General features: G+C 60.4%; 2 protein-coding genes and 1 pseudogene across 2 annotated transcripts; all 3 read left to right on the top strand.

The window, feature by feature from the left end:
• Positions 1 to 557: 557 nt before the first annotated feature.
• LOC133629071 (protein lingerer-like) lies at positions 558 to 3749 on the top strand (the record flags this gene model as incomplete). Its single annotated transcript, XM_062019708.1, is given in 3 exon segments — positions 558 to 764; positions 767 to 1217; positions 2709 to 3749. Coding segments are annotated over 3 exon segments (1413 nt in total), but the record flags the coding sequence as incomplete, so codon positions are not given.
• Positions 3750 to 4075: 326 nt separating this feature from the next.
• On the top strand, positions 4076 to 5047 carry LOC133629070 (cytoplasmic tRNA 2-thiolation protein 1-like; the record flags this gene model as incomplete). Its single annotated transcript, XM_062019707.1, is given in 3 exon segments — positions 4076 to 4672; positions 4674 to 4841; positions 4844 to 5047. Coding segments are annotated over 3 exon segments (969 nt in total), but the record flags the coding sequence as incomplete, so codon positions are not given.
• A 3270-nt stretch (positions 5048 to 8317) lies between these two features.
• LOC133629072 (synaptophysin-like protein 1) lies at positions 8318 to 21474 on the top strand (annotated as a pseudogene).
• Positions 21475 to 22349: the final 875 nt, after the last annotated feature.

Consider the following 22349-nt stretch of genomic DNA (forward strand, 5'->3'; position numbering starts at 1 on the left):
TCCCATTCTCCCCCTGGGGTGGGTTTTAGTCTCCTTTGAGACCACTCAGGCACCTTTTTAACCCTTTGTGGTGTGAGTGGAGCCCCCAAGACCCCCCAAAGCCCCCCCAAAGCCCCCCCAAAATCACCCAGCACCCCATTCTACCCAGATTTTGGGGCTCTGCAACCTTCCATTCTCCCCCTGGGGTGGGTTTTAGTCTCCTTTGACACGATTCAGGGGCTTTTTAAACCCTTTCTGGTGTGAGTGGAGCCCCCAAGACCCCCCAAAGCCCCTCCTAGAGCATCCCAAACCCCCCAAAACCACCCAGTGCCCCCTGTATCCAGATTTTGGGGCTCTGCAACCTTCCTTTCTCCCCCTGGGTGGGTTTTAGTCTCCTTTGAGACCACTCAAACACATTTTTAACCCTTTCAGGTGCAGGTCAAGCCTCCAGGACCCCCCAAAGCTCCTCCTAGAGCATCCCAAACCCTCCAAAATCACCCAGCACCCCTCTCTACCCAGCTTTAGCTGCTCTCCAGCCTCCCATTCTCCCCTGGGGTGGCTTTATTCCCCCGTGACACCCCTCAAACCGCTTTCTCCCCCTCCCAGGCCCCTCCCCGCTCCCCCCCGCGCTGCCGCCGCCGTTTAACCCCTGGTGTGCCGCGCTGGCCTCCCGCCGCTGCCGCCGCTGCCCAGCCCCCGCCTCCCTCCGGCGGCCCCTCTCGGGCGAGTCCCTCTGTCGCCGCTGCTTCCTCGGCGCCTTCGAGGCCGATGCCCGTCGCTCTCCTCCTCCGGGGGACCCCCGGGCGAGACCCCCGAGCCCGGCGCTGCGCTGGCCGTGGCCGTGTCGGGGGGGAAGGACTCGGCGGTGCTGGCTCACGTGCTGCGGAGGCTGCGGGGGGAGGAGGAGGAGGAGGGAGGGGAGGAAGGGCGGGGGTGGCGCCTGCTGCTGCTGGCGGTGGATGAAGGCATCGCTGGGTACCGGGAGGAGGCGCTGGGGGCTGTCCGGGCTGCCCGGGGGTCGCTGCCCCTCGTGGTGCTGTCGCACCGGGAGCTCTTTGGGTGGAGCGTGGATGAGGTGGCGGCGGCGCTGCGAGGAGGAGGAGGGAGGGGAGGAAGGGCAGGGGGAGGGGGAGGAGGAGGAGGAGGAGGAGGGAGCCGCTGCACCTACTGCGGGGTGTGGAGGAGGCAAGCGCTGGAGAGAGGGGCGAGGCTGGTGGGAGCCGACTGGATCGCTACTGGTGAGGGGGTGGGAGGGGACTGGGAGGGACTGGGAGAGGGGTGGGAGGGAGTGGGAGGGGAATGGGAGGGGATGGGAGAGGGGTGGGAGGGGACCTGGGAGGGAATGGGAGGTGATGGGAGGGTACTGGGATGGGGTGGGGGGGGAATGGGAGGGGAATAGGAAGGGACTGGGAGGGGATGGAAGGGACTGGGAGAGGAGTGGAGAGGGACTGGGAAGGGACTGGGAGGTGATGGAGGGGAGTGGGAGGGGATGGAGGGGACTGGGAGAGGGGTGGGAGGGACTGGGAGGGGATGGAGGGGGAATGGGAGGTGATGGAGAGGAATGGGAGGGACTGGGGGGAGAGGGCGAGGAACTGGGAAGGGATGGGAGCTAACTGGGAGCATTTGGAGGTAACTAGGGGTAACTGGGAACACTGGGAGGGCAAACTGGGAGCACTGCGGAGGTAACTGGGAGCACTGGGGGCTAACTGGGAGCCTAACTGGGAGCACTGGGGGTGTAACTGGGAGCTAACTGGGAGCACTGGAGGGTAACTGGGAGGTAACTGGGGGTTAACTGGGATCACTAGTGGCTAACTGGGAGCACTGGGGGGTAACTGGGGGCTAACTGGGAGCACTGGGAGGTAACTGGGAGCACTGGGAGGTAACTGGGAGCTGACTGGATGCTAACTGAGTTAACTGGGAGCACTGGGAGGTAACTGGGAGCACTGGGGGGTAACTGGGAGCACTGGGGGGTAACTGGGAGGCAACTGGGAGCACTGGGAGCTAACTAGTGGCTAACTGGAGCACTGGGGGGTAACTGGGAGCTAGCTGGGAGCACTGGGGGCTAACTGGAGCACTGGGAGTTAACTGGGAGGTAACTGGGAGCACTGGGGGGTAACTGGGAGCTAACTGGGATCACTAGGGGGTAACTGGGAACACTGTGGGGTAACTGGGAGCACTGGGAGCTAACTGGGAGCACTGGGAGGTAACTGGGAGCTAACTGGGAGGTAACTGGGAGCACTGGGGGTTAACTGGGAGGTAACTGGGAGCACTGGAGGTAACTGGGAGCACTGGGAGGTAACTGGGGGCTAACTGGGAGCACTGGGGGTAACTGGGAGCACTGGGGGGTAACTGGGAGCTAACTGGGGGGTAACTGGGAGCTAACTGGGAGCACTGGGGGGTAACTGGGAGCTAACTGGGAGCACTGGGAGGTAACTGGGAGCTGACTGGATGCTAACTGAGTTAATTGGGAGCACTGGGAGGTAACTGGAGCACTGGGGGTAACTGGGAGCTAACTGGAGCATTGGGGGGTAACTGGGAGCAATGGGAGGTAACTGGGATCACTAGGGGGTAACTGGGAGCACTGGGGGCTAACTGGGAGCACTGGGGGTAACTGGGAGCACTGGGGGGTAACTGGGAGCACTGGGGGGTAACTGGGAACTAACTGGAAGCACTGGGGGCTAACTGGGAGCTAACTGGGAGCTAACTGGGAGCACTGGTGCCTCCCCCAGGCCACAACGCCGACGACATCGCTGAGACCGTCCTGATGAACTTCCTGCGGGGAGACGTGGCCCGGCTGCGGCGGGGGGCCACCAGTATGGCCACCAGTACACCCAGTATGGCCACCAGTGCCACCAGTATGGCCACCAATGCCACCAGTATGGCCACCAGTGTGCCCAGTGCCACCAGTGTGCCCAGTATGGCCACCAGTACACCCAGTATGGCCACCAACAGCCCCAATGAGGCCACCAGTGCACCCAGTATGGCCACCAGTGTGGCCACCAACAGCTCCAGTATGGCCACTAGTGTGGCCACCAACAGCTCCAGTATGGCCACCAGTGCGCCCGGTATGGCCACCAGTGCACCCAGTGAGGCCACCAGTGCGCCCAGTGTGGCCACCAACGAGCCCAGTCTGGCCACCAGCAGTCCCAGTGTGGCCCCTGAGGGCTCCCAGGCCACTGTTGTGGCTACCAAGGAGTCCCAGGTGGCCACCACAGACCCTTCTGTGGCCACCAAGGAGCCGTGGAGGCTGCCAAGAGTGTCGTGGAGACCACAGAGACTGCAGTGGCCACACCAGGAGCTGCAGGAGCCACACCAGGAGCTGCAGTGGCCACACCAGGAGCTGCAGTGGCCACACCAGGAGCTGCAGTGGCCACACCAGGGGCTGCAGGAGCCACACCAGGGGCTGCAGTGGCCACACCAGGGGCTGCAGGAGCCACACCAGGGGCTGCAGGAGCCACAGTGGCCACACCAGGAGCTGCAGTGACTGCTACCAGGAGCTGCAGGAGCCACACCAGGAGCTGCAGGAGCTGCAGGAGCCACAGTGACTGCACCAGGAGCTGCAGGAGCCACACCAGGAGCTGCAGTGGCCACACCAGGAGCTGCAGGAGCCACACCAGGAGCTGCAGGAGCCACACCAGGGGCTGCAGTGGCCACAGCCAGGGGCTGCAGTGGCCACACCAGGGGCTGCAGGAGCCACACCAGGAGCTGCAGGAGCCACACCAGGGGCTGCAGGAGCCACACCAGGAGCTGCAGGAGCCACACCAGGAGCTGCAGGAGCACACCAGAGGGCTGCAGGAGCCACACCAGGGGCTGCAGGAGCCACACCAGGAGCTGCAGGAGCCACACCAGGGGCTGCAGGAGCCACACCAGGAGCTGCAGGAGCCACACCAGGGGCTGCAGGAGCCACAGTGACTGCACCAGGAGCTGCAAGAGCCATGCAAAAGAGCTGCAGGAGCTGCAGGAGCCACAGTGACTGCAGGAGGAGCTGCAGGAGCCACAGTGACTGCAGGAGGAGCTGCAGGAGCTGCAGGAGCCACAGTGACTGCAGGAGGAGCTGCAGGAGCCACACTAGGAGCTGCAGGAGCCACAGTGACTGCACCAGGAGCTGCAGGGAGCCACGCGAAGAGCTGCCAGGGCTGCAGGAGCTGCAGGAGGAGCTGCAGGAGCCACACCAGGAGCTGCAGGAGCCGCAGGAGGAGCTGCAGGAGCCACAGTGGCTGCAGGAGGAGCTGCAGGAGCCACAGTGACTGCAGGAGGAGCTGCAGGAGCCTGCGGCAGGAGCTGCAGGAGCCGCAGGAGGAGCTGCAGGAGCCACAGTGACTGCAGGAGGAGCTGCAGGAGCCGCAGGAGGAGCTGCAGGAGCTGCAGGAGCCACACCAGGAGCTGCAGGAGCCACAGTGACTGCAGGAGGAGTTGCAGGAGCCACACCAGGAGCTGCAGGAGAGCTGCAGGAGGAGCTGCAGGAGCCACAGTGACTGCAGGAGCTGCAGGAGGAGCTGCAGGAGCTGCAGGAGCCACAGTGACTGCAGGAAGAGCTGCAGGAGCTGCAGGAGCCACAGTGACTGCAGGAGGAGCCGCAGGAGGAGCTGCAGCAGCCGCAGGAGGCGCGTTGGGCGCGGTGCCCCGCTGCAAGCCGCTGCGCCACGCGTGCGAGAAGGAGATCGTGCTGTACGCCCACTACCGGGGGCTGCGCTAACTTCAGCACCGAGTGCCGCCACGCGCCCCACGCCTACCGCGGCCACGCCAGGAGCCTGCTCAAGGAGCTGGAGGCCAGCAGGAGCTGCAGCGTGGCGGCCCTGGGCCACTCTGGCAGGAGGCTGCGGGTGGCCGCCGGGGTGGCCACGGCGTCGCTGGGCTCGTGCGGAGCCGCTGCGGCTTCGCCTCCAGCCAGGCGCTGTGCAAGGCCTGCGTGCTGCTGGCCGCCCTGGAGAAGGGGCTGCCCAGGCTGGGGGCTGGGCAAGCGCTCGCTGAGGGTGGCCACGGGGCTTGGGGGGGTGGGGGAGGGGGGAGGGGGGTGGCCATGGCGGTGGTGGGGTTAGATAGGTGGGGTTGGTGGCCATGGGGGTGATGGTTTGGGTGGCCATGGGGCTGGTGGCCACAAGGTTGGTGGCCATGGGGTTGGTGGCTGTGGATGTGGTGGCCATGGGGTTGGTGGGATTAGTGGCCATGGGGTTGGTGCTATGGGGGTGATGGTCTTGGTGGCCATGGGGTTGGAGGCTGTGGATGTGGTGGCCATGGGGTTGATGGGATTGGTGGCCATGGGGTTGGTGGTTTTGGTGGGCCATGGGGCTGGTGGCCATGGGGGTGATGGTTTTGGTGGCCATGGGGGGTGGTGGGTATGGGGTAGGTGGGGTTGGTGGCCATGGGGGGGTGATGGTTTGGGTGGCCATGGGGCTGGTGGCCACAAGGTTGGTGGCCGTGGGGTTGGTGGGTGTTGGTGGCTCTGGGTGTGGTGGCCATGGGGGGTGGTGGCCACAAGGTTGATGGCCATGGGGTTGGTGGGGTTGGTGGCCATGGGGGGTGATGATTTAGGTGACCATGGGGTTGGTGGGGTTGGTGGCCCTTGGGTTGGTGGCTGTGGATGTGGTGGCCATGGGGGGTGATGGTCTTGGTGGCCATGGGGTTGGTGGGTATGGGGAAGATGGGGTTGGTGGCCATGGGGTTGGTGGCTGTGGATGTGGTGGCCATGGGGATGATGGTTTAGGTGGCCACGGGGGTTGGTGGGTATGGGGTAGGTGGGGTTGGTGGCCATAGGGCTGGTGGCCATGAGACTGATGGTCTTGGTGGCCATGGGGCTGGTGGCCATGGGGGTGATGGTCTTGGTGGCCATGGAGTTGGTGGCCATGGGGGGTGGTGGCTGTGGATGTGGGTGGCCACAAGGTTGATGGCCATGGGGTTGGTGGGGGTTGGTGGCCATGGGGGTGATGGTCTTGGTGGCCATGGGGTTGGTGGCCACAAGATTGGTGGCCATGGGGTTGGTGGCTGTGGGTGTGGTGGCCATGGGGTTGGTGGCCATGGGGTTGGTGGGTTTGGGATAGGTGGGGGTTGGTGGCCATGGGGGTTGATGGGGTTGGTGGCCATGGGGTTGGTGGGTTTGGGATAGGTGGGGTTGGTGGCCATGGGGGTGATGGTCTTGGTGGCCATGGGGTTGGAGGCCATGGGACTGGGTGGCCATGGGGTTGATGGGGTTGGTGGCCATGGGGGTGATGGTTTAGGTGGCCACAAGGTTGGTGGCCATGGGGTTGGTGGCTGTGGGTGTGGTGGCCATGGGGGTGATGGTCTTGGTGGCCATGGAGTTGGTGGCCATGGGGTTGGGTGGGTTTGGGGGGTGAGGGGGGCTGGTGGCCAGAAGGTTGATGGCCATGGGGTTGGTGGCCATGGGGGTGATGGGATTGGTGGCCACAAGGTTGGTGGCCATGGGGTTGGTGGCTGTGGGGTTGGTGGCCATGGGGGTGATGGTCTTGGTGGCCATGGGGGTGGTGGGTATGGGATAGGTGGGGTTGGTGGCCATGGGGGGTGGTGGCCACAAGGTTGGTGGCCATGGGGTTGGTGGGGTTGGTGGCCATGGGGGTGATGGTCTTGGTGGCCATGGGGTTGGTGGCCACAAAGATTGGTGGCCATGGGGTTGGGGGCTGTGGATGTGGTGGCCATGGGGTTGGTGGCCATGGGGTTGGTGGGTTTGGGATAGGTGGGGTTGGTGGCCATGGGGGTGATGGTCTTGGTGGCCATGGGGTTGGAGGCCATGGGACTGGTGGCCATGGGGTTGATGGGGTTGGTGGCCATGGGGGTGATGGTTTAGGTGGGCCACAAGGTTGGTGGCCATGGGGTTGGTGGCTGTGGGTGTGGTGGCCATGGGGGTGATGGTCTTGGTGGCCATGGAGTTGGTGGCCATGGGGTTGGTGGGTTTGGGGGTGAGGGGGCTGGTGGCCAGAAGGTTGATGGCCATGGGGTTGGTGGCCATGGGTGGTGATGGGATTGGTCGGCCACAAGGTTGGTGGCCATGGGGTTGGTGGCTGTGGGGTTGGTGGCCATGGGGGGTGATGGTCTTGGTGGCCATGGGGGTGGTGGGTATGGGATAGGTGGGGTTGGTGGCCATGGGGGTGGTGGCCACAAGGTTGGTGGCCATGGGGTTGGTGGGGGTTGGTGGCCATGGGGGGGTGATGGTCTTGGTGGCCATGGGGTTGGTGGCCACAAGATTGGTGGCCATGGGGTTGGGGGCTGTGTGGATGTGGTGGCCATGGGGTTGGTGGCCATGGGGGTGATGGGGTTGGTGGCCATGGGGTTGGTGGGTTTGGGATAGGTGGGGTTGGTGGCCATGGGGGTGATGGGGTTGGTGGCCATGGGGTTGGTGGGTATGGGATAGGTGGGGTTGGTGGCCATGGGGGTGATGGGGTTGGTGGCCATGGGGTTGGTGACCATGGGGGGTGGTGGCCACAAGGTTGATGGCCATGGGGTTGGTGGGGTTGGTGGCTGTGGGTGTGGTGGCCATGGGAGTGATGGTCTTGGTGGCCACGGGGTTGGTGGCTGTGGATGTAGTGGCCATGGGGGTGATGGTTTTGGTGGCCATGGAGTTGGTGGCCGTGGGGGTTGGTGGGGTTAATGGCCATAGGATTGGTGGCTACAAGGTTGATGGCCATGGGGCTGGTGAGGTTGGTGGCCATGGGGGTGATGATCTTGGTGGCCATGGGGTTGGTGACCACAAGGTTGGTGGCCATGGGGTTGGGTGGCTGTGGGTGTGGTGGCCATGGGGGTGATGGTTTAGGTGGCCATGGGGTTGGTGGGTATGGGGCTGGTGGTACTGGAGCTGCTGGCCATGGGGCTGGTGGTCTTGGTGGCCATGGGGCTGGTGGCCATGGGGTTGGTGGTTGTGGGTGTAGTAGTGGCCATGGGGCTGGTGGCCTTGATGGCCATGGGGCTGGTGGTCTTGGTGGCCACGGGGGGCCGGGGGGACAGCGGGAGTGGCCGGGGGGGCCACGGGCCGTGGCTGAGGTGGAGCTGGTGGGGGGCCAGCGGGAGGAGCGTCCGGCGCAGGGTGGTGGGAGTGGGGCACGTCCGGGGGGCCATCGACATCTGGGACTTCTAGGGGGCCACTTGGGGGGCAGATGAGGCCACTTGGGGGGCAGATGAGGCCACTTGGGGGGCAGATGGGGCAGTTGAAGGCAATTGAGGGCACTTGGGGGGCAGATGGGGCAGTTCAAGGCACTTGGGGGGCAGATGGGGCAGTTGAGGGCACTTGGGGGGCAGTTGAGGGCACTTGGGAAGATGGAGGTGCTTGGGGGGCAGTTTTGGGGGTCCCTGGGGCAGTTTGGGGTCAGTTTTGGTTTCCCTGGGGCAGTTTTGGGTCCATTTGGGGCAGTTTTGGGGTCCCTGGGGGCAGTTTGGGGTCCCTGGGGGCAGTTTTGGGTCCATTTGGGGCAGTTTTGGGTCTATTTGGGGCAGTTTTGGGGTCCCTGGGGGCAGTTTTGGGTCTATTTGGGGCAGTTTTGGGGTCCCTGGGGCAGTTTTGAGTCCATTTGGGGCAGTTTTGGGTCCATTTGGGGCAGTTTTGGGGGTCCCTGGGGCAGTTTTGGGGTCAGATGGGGCAGTTTTGGGTCCATTTGGGGCAGTTTTGGGTCTATTTGGGGCAGTTTTGGGTCTACTTGGGGCACTTTTGGGTCCATTTGGGGCAGTTTTGGGGTCTCTGGGGCAGTTTTGGCGTCCCTGGGGTAGTTTTGGGTCCATTTGGGGCAGTTTTGGGGTCCCTGGGGCAGTTTGGGGTCCCTGGGGCAGTTTTGGGGTCTCTGGGGCACTTTTGGGTCCATGTGGGGCAGTTTTTGGGTCCATGGGGCAGTTTTGGGGTCCGTTTGGGGCAGTTTTGGGTCCATTTAGGGCAGTTTTGGGGTCTCTGGGGCAGTTTTGGCGTCCCTGGGGCAGTTTTGGGTCCATTTGGGGCAGTTTTTGGGTCCGTTTGGGGCAGTTTTGGGTCCCCGTGGGCGGTGCCGCGGCCGTTCCCGCGCGTTATGCAAATGAGGGGGGCGGGGCGATACAAATAAAGCGACTCCCGGAAGCGGCGCGTATGCAAATGAGGCGTCGCTGGGCGGGGTTATGCAAATGAGCCCGGAAGGCGCCGGCGGTCGCCCGCCCTGACGTCACTTCCGGCGCGGACCGGAAGAGGCCGAGGCGGGGCAAGATGTCGGCGCTGCGGCTGGATCTGGGCCCGGCCAAGGAGCCGCTGGGGCTCGTGCGCGGCCTCCAGTGGGTGCGTGCGGGGACTGGGAGGGGAACTGGGAGGCACTGGGAGGCGGGGGGGCTACTGGGAGGGGAACTGGGGGCACTGGGAGGGGAACTGGGGGCACTGGGAGGCCGTGGGGGGGCACTGGGAGGGTTATTGGAGGCACTGGGAGGGGCACTGGGGGCACTGGGGGCACTGGGAGGGTTAGTGGAGGTACTGGGTGCACTGGGAGGCCGTGGGGGGGCACTGGGAGGGGAACTGGGGGCATTGGGAGGCCGTGGGGGGGGCACTGGAAGCGTTATTGGAGGCACTGGGAGGGTTACTGGGGGCACTGGTGGCACTGGGAAGGGCACAGGGAGCACTGGGAGGGTTACTGGCGGCACTGGTGGCACTGGGAAGGTTAGTGGGGGCACTGGGAACACTGGGAGGGAAACTGGGGTACTGGGAGGCGGTGGGGGGGCACTGGAAGCGTTATTGGAGGCACTGGGAGGGGCACTGGGAGCACTGGGAGGGGCACTGGGAGGCGGGGGGGGACACTGGGAGGGTTACTGGTGGCACTGGGAGGGTTAGTGGAGGTACTGGGAGGCACTGGGAGGGGCACTGAGGGCACTGGGAGGCGGTGAGAGGCACTGGGAGGGTTATTGGGGGCACTGGAGGTACTGGGAGGAGCACTGGGAGGGTTGCTGGGGGCAGTGGGAGGCACTGAAAGGGTTACTGGGGGCACTGGGAGGCGGTGAGAGGGTTATTGGGGGCACTGGGAGGGTTAGTGGAGGTACTGGGAGGCACTAGGAGGGTTACTGGGGGCACTGGGAGGGTTAGTGGCGGCACTGGGGGCACTGAGAGGGGAACTGGGGGCACTGGGAGGCACTGGGAGGGTTACTGGGGGCACTGGGAGGGTTACTGGGGGCACTGGGAAGGGAACTGGAGGTACTGGGAGGCGATAGGGGATTATTGGGAAGATTACTGGGAGCACTGGAAGGCACTGGGAGGGTTACTGGCGGCACTGGGAGGCACTGGGAGGGTTACTGGTGATACTGGGAGGCAGTGGGGGGGCACTGGAAGGGTTACTGGAGGCACTGGGAGGCGATGGGAGGTTACTGGGAGGATTATTGAGGGCACTGGGAGGGTTACTGGGGGCACTGGGAGGAGGTGGGGGGACACTGGGAGTATTACTGGGGGCACTGGGAGCCACTGGGAGGGGCACTGGGAGCACTGGGAGGCGATAGGGGGTTTCTGGGACGGTTATAGGGGGCAGTGGGAGGGTTACTGGGGGTACTGGGAGGCACTGGGAGGGGCACTGGGGGCACTGGGAGGTGGTGGGAGGCACTGGAGGCACTGGCAGGCGGGGTGGGCACTGAGAGGGTTACTGGGGGCACTGGGACGCACTGGGAGGAGCACTGGGGGTACTGGGAGGGGGCACTGGGACGGGTGCTGGAGGCAATGGGAGGCGGTGGGGGATTACTGGGAAGGTTACTGGGGGCACTGGGACGCACTGGGAGGAGCACTGGGGGTACTGGGAGGAGCACTGGGGGCACTGGGAGGGGCACTGGGGGCACTGGGAGGAGCACTGGGGGCACTGGGAGGGGCACTGGGGGCACTGGGAGGAGCACTGGCGGTACTGGAGGGGCACTGGGGGTACTGGGATGGGTACTGGAGGCACTGGGAGGCGGTGGGGGATTACTGGGAAGGTTACTGGGGGCACTGGGACGCACTGGGAGGAGCACTGGGGGTACTGGGAGGAGCACTGGCGGCACTGGGAGGGGCACTGGGAGGAGCACTGGGGGTACTGGGAGGAGCACTGGGGCACTGGGAGGGGCACTGGGAGGAGCACTGGGGGTACTGGGAGGAGCACTGGGGGCACTGGGAGGGGCACTGGGAGGAGCACTGGGAGGCACTGGGAGGGGCACTGGGGGCACTGGGACGGGTACTGGAGGCACTGGGAGGCGGTGGGGGGTTACTGGGAGGGTTACTGGGGGCACTGGGAAGGTTACTGGGGGCACTGGGACACACTGGGAGGAGCACTGGGGGTACTGGGAGGTGGTGAGGGGGTACTGGGAGGGTTACTGGGGGTACTGGGAGGCACTGGGAGGAGCAACTGGGGGTTACTGGGAGGCACTGGGAGGAGCACTGGGGGTACTGGGACGGGTACTGGAGGCACTGGGAGGCGGTGGGGGATTACTGGGAAGGTTACTGGGGGCACTGGGAGGGGCACTGGTGCAGGACTGGGGGGTTACTAGGAGGAACTGGGAGTTACTGGGGGGCACTGGAGGGTGAAATGGAGTGAAAGTGAAATGGGATGAAATGAAATGAAGCAAAATTGAAATGAAATAAAAATCAAATAAAATGAAGTGAAATGGAATAGGAATTAAAAAGAAGAATAAAAATTGGAGTGAAATAAAATGGGGAAAAATGAAATTAAGTGAAATTGAAATGAAATAAAATAGAAGTAAAATAAAATTGAAGTGAAATAAAATGAAATAGTGGAACAAAATGGAATAAAAATGGAATAAAATTCAAATAAAATGAAATTAAATGAATGAAAATGGGACTAAAATGCAAAGAATAGAAATGGAGTGAAACAACATGAAACAAAATGAAATAAAATGAAACAAAATAGAAATGAAGTGAAATGAAAGTGAAACAAAACTGAAATAGAGTGACAGAAAGTGGAATAAAGTGAATTTAAAATGGAATTTAATGGAAGGGGAATGAAACAAAATGAAGTAAAATGAAATAAAAATGAAATAAAATTGAAATTGAAATGAAATAAAAATGAAATTAAAGTGAAATAAAGTGAAATGAAATAGAAATGAAATGAAATGAAAGTGAAACAAAACTGAAATAGAAAGAAAAATGGAATAAAGTGAATTAAAAATGAGATGAAATGGAAATAAAGTGAAATAATGAAATAAAATTGAAATAAAGTCAAGTAAAATGAGATAGTGAAATAAAATGGAATAAAAATGGAATCAAATTCAAATAAAGTGAAATTAAATGAATGAAAATGGGAATAAAATGCAGTTAATGGAAATGGAGTGAGAGAAAATGAAATAAAATGGAAATGAAGTGAAATGAAATTGAAACAAAACTGAAATAGAGTGACAGGAAATGAAATCAAGTGAATTAATAATTAAATGAAATGAAATGGAAATGAAATAGAATGAAATTGAAATAAAAATGAAATAAAATTGAAATTAAAGTGAAATAAAGTGAAATAAAATAGAAATGAAGTGAAATAAAAGTGAAACAAAACTGAAATAGAGTGAAAGAAAATGGAATCAAGTGAATTAAAAATGGAATGGAAATAAAGTGAAATAAAATGGAATAAAACTGAAGTAGAAAGGAAATGGAATAAAGTGAATAAAAATGAATTTAAAAGGAAGGAGAATGAAAGGAAATGAAATAAAATGAAGTAAAATGAAATAAAACGCAAATTAAAATGAAATAAAAATGAAATTTAAGTGAAATAAAGTGAAATAAACTTGAAATTAAAGTGAAATAAAAGTGAAACAAAATTGAAATAGAGTGAAATAAAATAAAATCAAGTGAATTAAAAATGAGATGAAATGGAAATAAAGTGAAATAAAATGAAATAAAATTGAAATGAAGTAAAATAAAATTGAAATAAAGTCAAGTGAAATGAGAGAGTGAAACAAAATGGAATAAAAATGGGATAAAATTCAAATAAAATGAAATTAAGTGAATTAAAATGGGACTAAAATGCAGTTAATAGAAATGAAATGAAACAAATTGAAATAAAATGAAATAAAATAGAAATGAAGTGAAATGAAAGTGAAACAAAACTGAAATAGAGAGAAAAGAAAATGCAATAAAGTGAATAAAAAATGAATTTAAAAGGAAGGGAGGATGAAACAAAATGAAACAAAATGAAATAAAAATGAAATAAAATTGAAATTAAAATGAGATTAAAGTGAAAGTGAAATAACATAGAAATAAAGTGAAATAAAAGTGAAACAAAACTGAAATAGAGTGAAGTAAAATGGAATAAAGTGAATTAAAAATGAGATGAAATGGAAATAAAGTGAAATAAAGTGAAATTATGAAATAAAAATGACATAAAATTGAAATGAAAATGGATTAGAATTGAAATTAAAATGAACTAAAATTGAAATTGAAAAGAAATGAAGTGAAATTAAAGGAAATAAAGTGAAGTGGAATAAGGTGAAATAAAACGGAACAAAATGGAAACAAAACGAAGTAAAAACGAGGCAAAGTGAAGTGAAGTGGAACCAGGATGAATCCAGGTGCCAGAAAGTGAAGCTTTGTGAAAGTGAAGTGAAAAGTGAAGTGAAGTGAAAAGTGAAGTGAAAAGTGAAGTGAAAAGTGAAGTGAAAAGTGAAGTGAAGTGAAAAGTGAAGTGAAAAGTGAAGTGAAAAGTGGAGTGGAGTGAAGTGAAGTGGAGTGGAGTGGAGTGAAGTGGAGTGGAGTGAAGTGGAGTGAAGTGAAGTGAAGTGAAGTGAAGTGAAGTGAAGTGAAGTGAAGTGAAGTGAAGTGAAGTGAAGTGAAGTGAAGTGAAGTGAAGTGAAGTGGAGTGAAGTGAAGTGGAGTGAAAGTGCAGCAGGGGGCGGCTCCTTTTACTCCAACGAGCCCAATTAGCACCAGCCAATCAGAGCTCGGAGGGGCTGCAGGTGGGCTCCGGTTCAATCCGGTTTAACCAACTGGCGCCCCCCAACCCAACCCCCATCCCAGTGTGAACCCAACCAAACCGGTTTGACACCCAAACAGAGCGAAGAGACGCCCCAAATCCCCCCAAAACCTGCGCTTCCAACCCCAACCGGCCCAAACCCACCCGTTTCCCCCCCAAAACCCCCCTTTTGGTCCTTCCACCTGCTCCTAAAGCGACGCTTTCGGGGCCTTTTTGGGGTGAAAAGTCCCTTTTTGCCCCCAGTTCTTCTCCATCTTCTCGTTCGCCACCTGCGGCGCTTCAGCGGCTCCGTGTCCTTCCGCGTGGGCTGCGGCGACGGCCCCAACGTCACCGTCAGCGCCCCCGTGGTCTACCCCTTCCGGTGAGCTCTGATTGGACGGCGCTGGGGTGGCTTTCCGGGCTCTGATTGGTTGGGGGGGGAGGGGGAGATAACGGGGGAGGGTGGGGGAGGGACTGGGAGGGAGGTGAGAGAGGACGTGGGAGGGGGGATGGAGATGAAGTTGGGTTGGGGAGGTGTGTGGTTGGTCAAGTAGGATGTGGGTGGTGGTCGACTGAGGTCTGGGATGGGTTGGGAGGTGCCTCAAGGTCTTGGAAGGTCCCTCAACTGTGGTTGGGGAAGAGAAGTTGGGTTGAGAGCTCTTGGTTGGCCAACCAGGACCTGTAGAACATTGGTGATGGCCAACTGAGGTCTGGGATGAGTTGGGAGGTACCTGAAGGTCTTGGAGGTCCTTCAACTATGGTTGGAGAAGAGAAGTGGGTTGGGTAGGTCTGTGGTTGGTCAAGCAGGAGCTTCAGGTCATGGGTGATGGTCAACTGAGGTGTGGGATGGGTTGGGAGGTGCTTGAAGGTCTTGGAAGGTCCCTCAACTGTGGTTGGAGAAGAGAAGTTGGGTTGGGGAGGTGTGTGGTTGGTCAAGCAGGATGTGGGTGATGGTCAACTGAGGTGTGGGATGGGTTGGGAGATGCTTGAAGGTCTTGGAAGGTCCCTCAACTGTGGGTTGGGGAAGAGAAGTTGGGTTGAGTAGGTCTGTGGTTGGCCAAGCAAGAGCTGTAGGTCATGGATGATGGTCAGCTGAGGTCTGGGATGGGTTGGGAGGTGCTTCAAGGTCTTGGAAGGTCCTTCAACTGTGGTTGGAGAAGTTGTGTTGAGAGCTCTTCGTTGGCCAACCAGGACCTGTAGAACGTTGGTGATGGCCAACTGAGGTCTGGGATGGGTTGGGAGATGCTTGAAGGTCTTTGAAGGCCCCTGAGCTGTGGTTGGAGAAGAGAAGTTGGGTTGAGAGCTCTTGGTTGGCCAACCAGGACCTGTAGAACATTGGTGATGACCATCTGAGGTCTGGGATGAGTTGGGAGATACCTCAAGGCTCTAGAAGACCCTTCAACTATGGTTGGAGAGCTCTTGGTTGGCCAACCAGGACCTGTAGAACATTGGTGATGGCCAACTGAGGTCTGGGAAGAGTTGGGAGGTGCCTCAAGGTCTTGGAAGGCCCCCTCAACTACAGTTGGGGAAGAGAAGTTGGGTTGGGGAGGTCTGTGGTTGGCCAAGCAAGAGCTGTATGAAACAATGGTGATGGCTCAACTGAGGTCTGGGATGGGTTGGGAGGTACCTCAAGGCTCTAGAAGATGCTTCAGCTGTGGTTGGAGAGCCTCTGGTTGGCCAACAGGGACCTGTAGAATCGTTGGTGATGACCAGCTGATGTCTGGAAGAGTTGGGAGATACCTGAAGGTCTTTGAAGGACCCTCAACTGTGGTTGGAGAAGAGAGTTGGTTGAGAGCTCTTGGTTGGCCAACCAGGACCTGTAGAACATGGGTGATCCAACTGAGGTCTGGGATGGGTTGGGAGGTACCTCAAGAGTCTAGAAGGCCCCTGTGCTGTGGTTGGAGAAGAGAAGTTGGGTTGGGAACGTCTTCTGTTGACCAACTTTGGCCAACCAGGAGCTGTAGAACATTGGTGACGGCCAACTGAGGTCTGGGATGAGTTGGGAGGTACCTCAAGGCTCTAGAATGTGCTTCAGCTGTGGTTGGAGAAGAGAAGTTGGATGGAGAGCTCTTGGGTGGTCAACCAGGACCTGTAGAACATGGGTGATGGCCAACTGAGGTCTGGGATGGGTTGGGAAGGTACCTCAAGAGTCTAGAAGGCCCCTGTGCTGTGGTTGGAGAAGAGAAGTTGGGTTTGGAACGTCTTCTGTTGACCAACCTTGGCCAACCAGGACCTGTAGAGCGTTGGTGATGGTCAACTGAGGTCTGGGATGAGTTGGGAGGTACCTCAAGGCTCTAGAATGTGCTTCAGCTGTGGTTGGAGAAGAGAAGTTGGGTGGAGAGCTCTTGGTTGGCCAACCAGGACCTGTAGAACATTGGTGATGGCCAACTGAGGTCTGGGATGAGTTGGGAGATGCCTCAAGGCTCTAGAAGCCCCTGATCTCTGGTTGGAGCAGAGAGGTTGGGTTGAGGTGTCGGGCTGGCCGCCCCTGGCGCCGCCGTTGGCCGCTCAGCCGCGCCGGTCCCCGCAGGCTGCACCGCGCCGTGTTCGCGCCGCCGCTGGCGCAGCTGTGCAACGGGACGTGGGCCGGCGCCGTTCACCTGCTGGGCGACGCCTCGCCCCGCCGCGCGGTTCTACGTGGCCGTGGCCGTCCTGGCCTTCCTCTACTCGCTGCTGGCGCTGGGGCTCTACCTGGGCGCCCTCCGGCTGTACCGCGGCGCCGGCGGCCGCCTGCCGCTGCTGGTGAGGGACGGGGGGGGGGGGAGAGGGGGGGGGTGGGGGGGTACCCGGCCAGGCACACGCACAGGCACCCAGCACCAGGGACCCAGCACCCAGGGACCCATCCAGCCAGGCACCCAGCACCCAGGGACCCAGCACCCAGCACCCAGGGACCCAGCACCCAGGGACCCATCCAGCCAGGCACCCAGCACCCAGGGACCCAGCACCCAGGGACCCAGCACCCAGCACCCAGGGACCCAGCACCCAGGGACCCACAGACACAGGCACCCATCCAGCCAGGCACCCACCTACCCAGGGACCCACACACACAGGCACCCAGCACCCAGGGACCCACACACAGGCACCCAGCACCCAGGGACCCAGCACCCAGGGACCCACAGACACAGGCACCCATCCAGCCAGGCACCCAGCACCCAGGGACCCAGCACCCAGGGACCCAGCACCCAGGGACCCATCCAGCCAGGCACCCAGCACTCAGGGACCCACACACAGGCACCCAGCACCCAGGGACCCAGCACCCAGGGACCCATCCAGCCAGGCACCCACCTACCCAGGGACCCAGCACCCAGCACCCAGGGACCCACAGACACAGGCACCCATCCAGCCAGGCACCCACATAACCAGGGACCCACACACAGGCACCCACACACAGGCACCCAGCACCCAGGGACCCAGCACCCAGGGACCCATCCAGCCAGGCACCCAGCACCCAGGCACCCATCCACCCAATAACCCACCCACCCAGACACCCATCCACCCACCCACCCACTCAATCACCCACTCACCCACCCAATTACCCACCCACTCACCCACCCACCCAATCACCCAATCACTCATCCACCCACCCACTCAATCACCCACTCAATCACCCACCCACACAATCACCCACCCAATCACCCAATCACCCACTCACCCAGGCACCCACCCAGGCACCCACCACCCACCCAATCACCCACTCACCCACCCAATCACCCACCCACCCACCCACCCAATCACCCACCTACCCAATCACTCACCCAATCATCCACCCAATAACCCACCCACCCAGGCACCCACCCACCCAGGCACCCACCCACCCAGGCACCCACCCACCCACTCACCCACCCAATCACCCACCCAATCACCCACCCACCCACTCACCCACCCACCCACCCACCCACCCACTCACCCACCCACTCACCCACCCACCCAATCACTCACCCAATCATCCACCCAATCACCCACCCACCCAATCATCCACCCACCCACTCACCCACCCACCCACCCACCCACCCAATCACCCACCCACTCACCCACCCACCCCACCCACCCACCCAATCACTCACCCAATCATCCACCCAATAACCCACCCACCCAGGCACCCACCCACCCAGGCACCCACCCACTCAATCACCCACCCACCCAATAACCCACCCACCCAGACACCCACCCACTCACCCACCCACCCACCCAATCACTGACCCACCCACCCAGTTGAGGGGGTCAGGCCCACAGTGAGGGGTGTGGGGGGTGGTTTTGGGGGTCATTTGAGGGCTCAAGGGACACTTTGGGGGGGTCAGTAACCCCCCTGTGACCTTCTCTCCTGCTGCTGCCACGGACAGGACTCGGGGTAAGTCCCAAACCCCCTTTTTGGGGGGCTCTCCCCTCCCCCCAGCCCCCCAGACCAGTTTCTCTTCTCCCCTCCCATGTTTTGGGGTGTCCCCCCTGAGATCTGAGGCACTTGGGGTACCCCATCATTGTCCCCTTCAGCTTTTGGGGGGTCCCCCCCCCCATTGTCCCTCCCCCCCATGTTTTGGGGTGTCCCCCCCTCACATCTGCAGCACTTGGGGTCCCCCCCATGGTCCATCCCCCCTTTTGGGGTCTCCCCTCCACTTTTGGGGTCCCCCCATGCTCCATCCCCCAGATTTGGGGGTCCCCTGGCTCTGTGAGACTTGGGGTCCCCCCATCATTGTCCCTCCCCATCTCCAGCTTTTGGGGTCCCCCCCATTGTCCCTCCCCCCCCATGTTTTGGGGTGTCCCCCCCCTCACATCTGAAGCACTTGGGGTCCCCCCCATGCTCCATCCCCCACTTTTGGGGTCCCCTGGCTCTGTGAGACTTGGGGTCCCCCCCCCATTGTCCCTCCCCCCCCATGTTTTGGGGTGTCCCCCCCCTCACATCTGAAGCACTTGGGGTCCCCCCCATTGTCCCTCCCCCCCCTTTTGGGGTCCCCCCCATTGTGTCCCCCCCTAACTTTTGGGGTTCACTCCCTCCCACCCCCCCACATCTCATTTTTGGGGTGTCCCCCCCTCACATCTGAAGCATCCCCCCCTTTTGGGGTCCCCACCTCCACTTTTGGGGTCCCCCCATAGTCCCTCCTCCCTCATGTTTTGGGGTGTCCCCCCTCACATCTGCAGCACTTGGGGTCCCCCCCGGTCCATCCCCCACTTTTGGGGTCCCCCCAGGGTCCATCCCCCACTTTTGGGGTCCCCCCATCATTATCCCTCCCCCCTCCCATCTGCAGCACTTGGGATCCCCCCCATTGTCCATCCCCCCACTTTTGGGGGTCCCCCCATTATGTCCCCCCCCAACTTTTGGGGTTCACCCCCTCCACATCTCATTTTTGGGGTGTCCCCCCCCCCAGGACTTCCTGGTGACCGTGGCCTTCGCCTTCCTGTGGCTGGTGAGCACCTCAGCCTGGGCCAAAGGCCTCACAGACATCAAGATCTCCACAGGGGCCCCCCTGCCCCACTGTGACACCCCCAAAGTGCACTGCTACCCCGCTGGGGTCACCCCCATGGGCACCCTCAACGTCTCCGTGGTGAGCTGGGGAAACTGAGGCACGGGGGGGGGGGGGGCTGAGGGAGCTCTGGGAGGGGTCTGAGGGGTCTCCAGACCCATGGTGGGGGTCACTGAGCCGTGGTTGGACACTGGGAGGGGGTCTGGGGGGGCGTTTTGGGGCGCTGGGGGAAACTGAGGCACGGTGGGGTTGGGTGGGATTGAGGCACTGGAAGGGACTGAGGAAGCTCTGGGGGGGTCCTGGGGGTCTCCTGAGGCCATGGGGGGGGGGTCACGGGCCGTGGGGGGACACTGGGAGGGGTCTGGGGGGGCTTTGGGGTGTTGGGGAAACTGAGGCACGGTGGGGTCAGGGGTTGGAGGGGCTCAGGAAGCTCTTGGAGGAAGCTCTGGGGGGGGTCCTGGGGGTCACCTGAGGCCATGGGGGGAGTCACTGAGCCGTGGTTGGACACTGGGAGGGGTCTGGGGGTGTTTGGGGTGTTGGGGAAACTGAGGCACGGTGGGGTTGGGTTGGATTGAGGCACTGGAAGGGACTGAGGAAGCTCTGGGGGGGTCCTGGGGGTCTCCTGAGGCCATGGGGGGGGTCACGGGGCCGTGGGGGGACCCTGGGAGGGGTCTGGGGGGTGTTTGGGGTGCTGGGGAAACTGAGGCACGGTGGGGTCAGGGGTTGGAGGGGCTCAGGAAGCTCTGGGAGGAAGCTGTGGGAGGGGTCTGGGGGGTCACCTGAGCTCATGGGGGGGGTCACTGGGCCGTGGGGGGACCCTGGGAGAGGTCTGGGGAGACTTCTGGGGTGTGGGGGAAACTGAGGCACAGTGGGATTGGGTGGGGTTGAGGGACTGGAAGGGTCTGAGGAAGCTCTAGGGGGGGAGCTGGGGGTCATCAGAGGCCATGGGGGTGCACACTGTGGTGTGGGGGGACCCCGGGAGGGGTCTGGGGTCGTTTTGGGGTGTTGGGGAAACTGAGGCACGGTGGGGGTTGGGTGGGATTGAGGGGATGGGGGGGGGTCAGGAAGCTCTGGGAGGGAGCTGGGGGTCACCTGAGGCCATGGGGGGGGTCACGGGGCCGTGGGGGGGACACTGGGAGGGGTCTGGGGGGTGTCTGGGGTGTTGGGGAAACTGAGGCACGGTGGGGTTGGGTGGGATTGAGGGACTGGAGGGGCCTGAGGAAGCTCTGGGAGGGAGCTGGGGGTCACCTGAGGCCATGGTGGGGGTCACTGGGCCGTGGGGGACCCCGGGAGGGGTCTGGGGGCGATTTTGGGGCGCTGGGGAAACTGAGGCACGGCCCCCCGCAGGTTCTGGGCTTCCTCAACCTCGTGCTCTGGGCCGGCGGCTCCTGGTTCGTCTACAAAGAGACCGACCTGCACCGGCCGGCGCCGCCGCCTCCCGCCGTCTGACCCCGCCCCTTCCGGTTCCTCCCGAGACCCCGCCCACTTCCGGTTCAGCCAAGACCCCGCCCACTTCCGGTTCATCGCCCTGACTCCACCCCCTCCGGTTCTTCCCCGGCCCCGCCCCTTCCGGTTCCGACTCCCAGACCCCGCCCCTTCCGGTTCCGACTCCCAGACCCCGCCCCTTCCGGTTCCGACTCCCAGACCCCGCCCCTTTCGGTCCCCTCCGACCCCACCCACTTCCGGTCCAGCCAGAGACCCCACACACTTCCGGTCCCTTCCCTGACCCCGCCCCTTCCGGTTCCTCCCCGGCCCCGCCCCTTCCAGCCAATCGTGGGGGCTGTGGAACATCCTGATTGGTCCGTTCGGGCCGAGCCGCGTCCTGATTGGTCGAGAGCGCGGCTGCCCGTTGGCTGCTCGGTGCTGATTGGTCGCCAGCCGAGCTGCGCCGTGATTGGCTGAGCCGCCTCAGCCTCTGATTGGCCGCTCCCGGCGTTGCTCGACGCCGATTGGCTGCAGCCACCAATCGTTGGCCGCGCCTCACTTCTGATTGGTCGGCGGCGGGGCTCGTCCTGGCTGCTGATTGGTCCTTTCATCCACCCCCCCCCGCCCCCCATCGACTCAGGACCCGCCCCCACGTGGGCAGCAGCGATCTGATTGGCCGCCGCCTCTCGCCCCGCCCCCCTTTGCTCCACCCCCTCCTGTGATTGGCCGCCGCGGCCTCAATAAAGCGACTTGTTGTAGGGGCGGCCCCACGTGGGGTTGGGGGGGTCTGGGGGGGTCCCAGGACACTTGGGGGGGGTCTGAGGAGGGGTTTGGGGGGATCTGAGGGGGGTTTGGGGTGGTCTCAGGGGGATTTGGGGGTCTCAGGACATTTTGGGGGGTCTGGGGGGGGTTGGGGGGTCCCAGGACATTTATGGGGGGGTTTGGGGGGGTCTGAGGGGGGTTTGGGGGGGTCCCAGAATACTTGGGGGGGTGTCTCAGGACATTTTGGGGGGCTCTGGGGGGGGGGGGGGGGGTTTGGGGGGGTCTCAGGGCCCTTGGGGGAGGTTTGGGGGGGTCTGAGGGGGCTCTGGGGGGGGTTTGGAGGGTCCCAGGACATTTTGGGGGGCTCTGGGAGGGAGGATTTGGGGGGTCCCAGGACAATTGAGGGGGATCTGGGGGGGGTTTGGGGGGGGTCTGAAGGGGGGAGTTGGGGGGTCCCAGGGCACGTGGGGGAGGTTTGGGGGGGTTTGAGGGGGGTTTGAGAGGGTCTCAGGACGTTTTGGGGGGCTCTGGAGGGGGTTTGGGGGGTCCCAGGACACTTGGGGGGGGTCTGAGGGGGGGTTTGGGGGGGATCTGAGGGGGGTTTGGAGGGGTCCCAGAATACTTGTGGGGGTCTCAGGACATTTTGGGGGGCTCTGGAGGGGGTTTGGGGGGGTCCCAGGACATTTATGGGAGGGGTTTAGGGGGATTTGGGGGGGTCCCAGCTCACTTGAGGGGGGTTTGGGGGTCCCAGGACATTTTGGGGGACTCTGGAGGGGGTTTTGGGGGGTCCCAGGGCACTTGGGGGAGGTTTGGGGGGGTCTGAGGGGGGTTTGGGGGTTCCAGGACATTTTGGGGGGCTCTGGAGGTGGTT

The sequence above is a fragment of the Colius striatus genome, unplaced genomic scaffold, assembly GCF_028858725.1.
Source record: "Colius striatus isolate bColStr4 unplaced genomic scaffold, bColStr4.1.hap1 scaffold_120, whole genome shotgun sequence".
In the NCBI taxonomy this organism is placed as follows: Eukaryota; Metazoa; Chordata; class Aves; order Coliiformes; family Coliidae; genus Colius; species Colius striatus.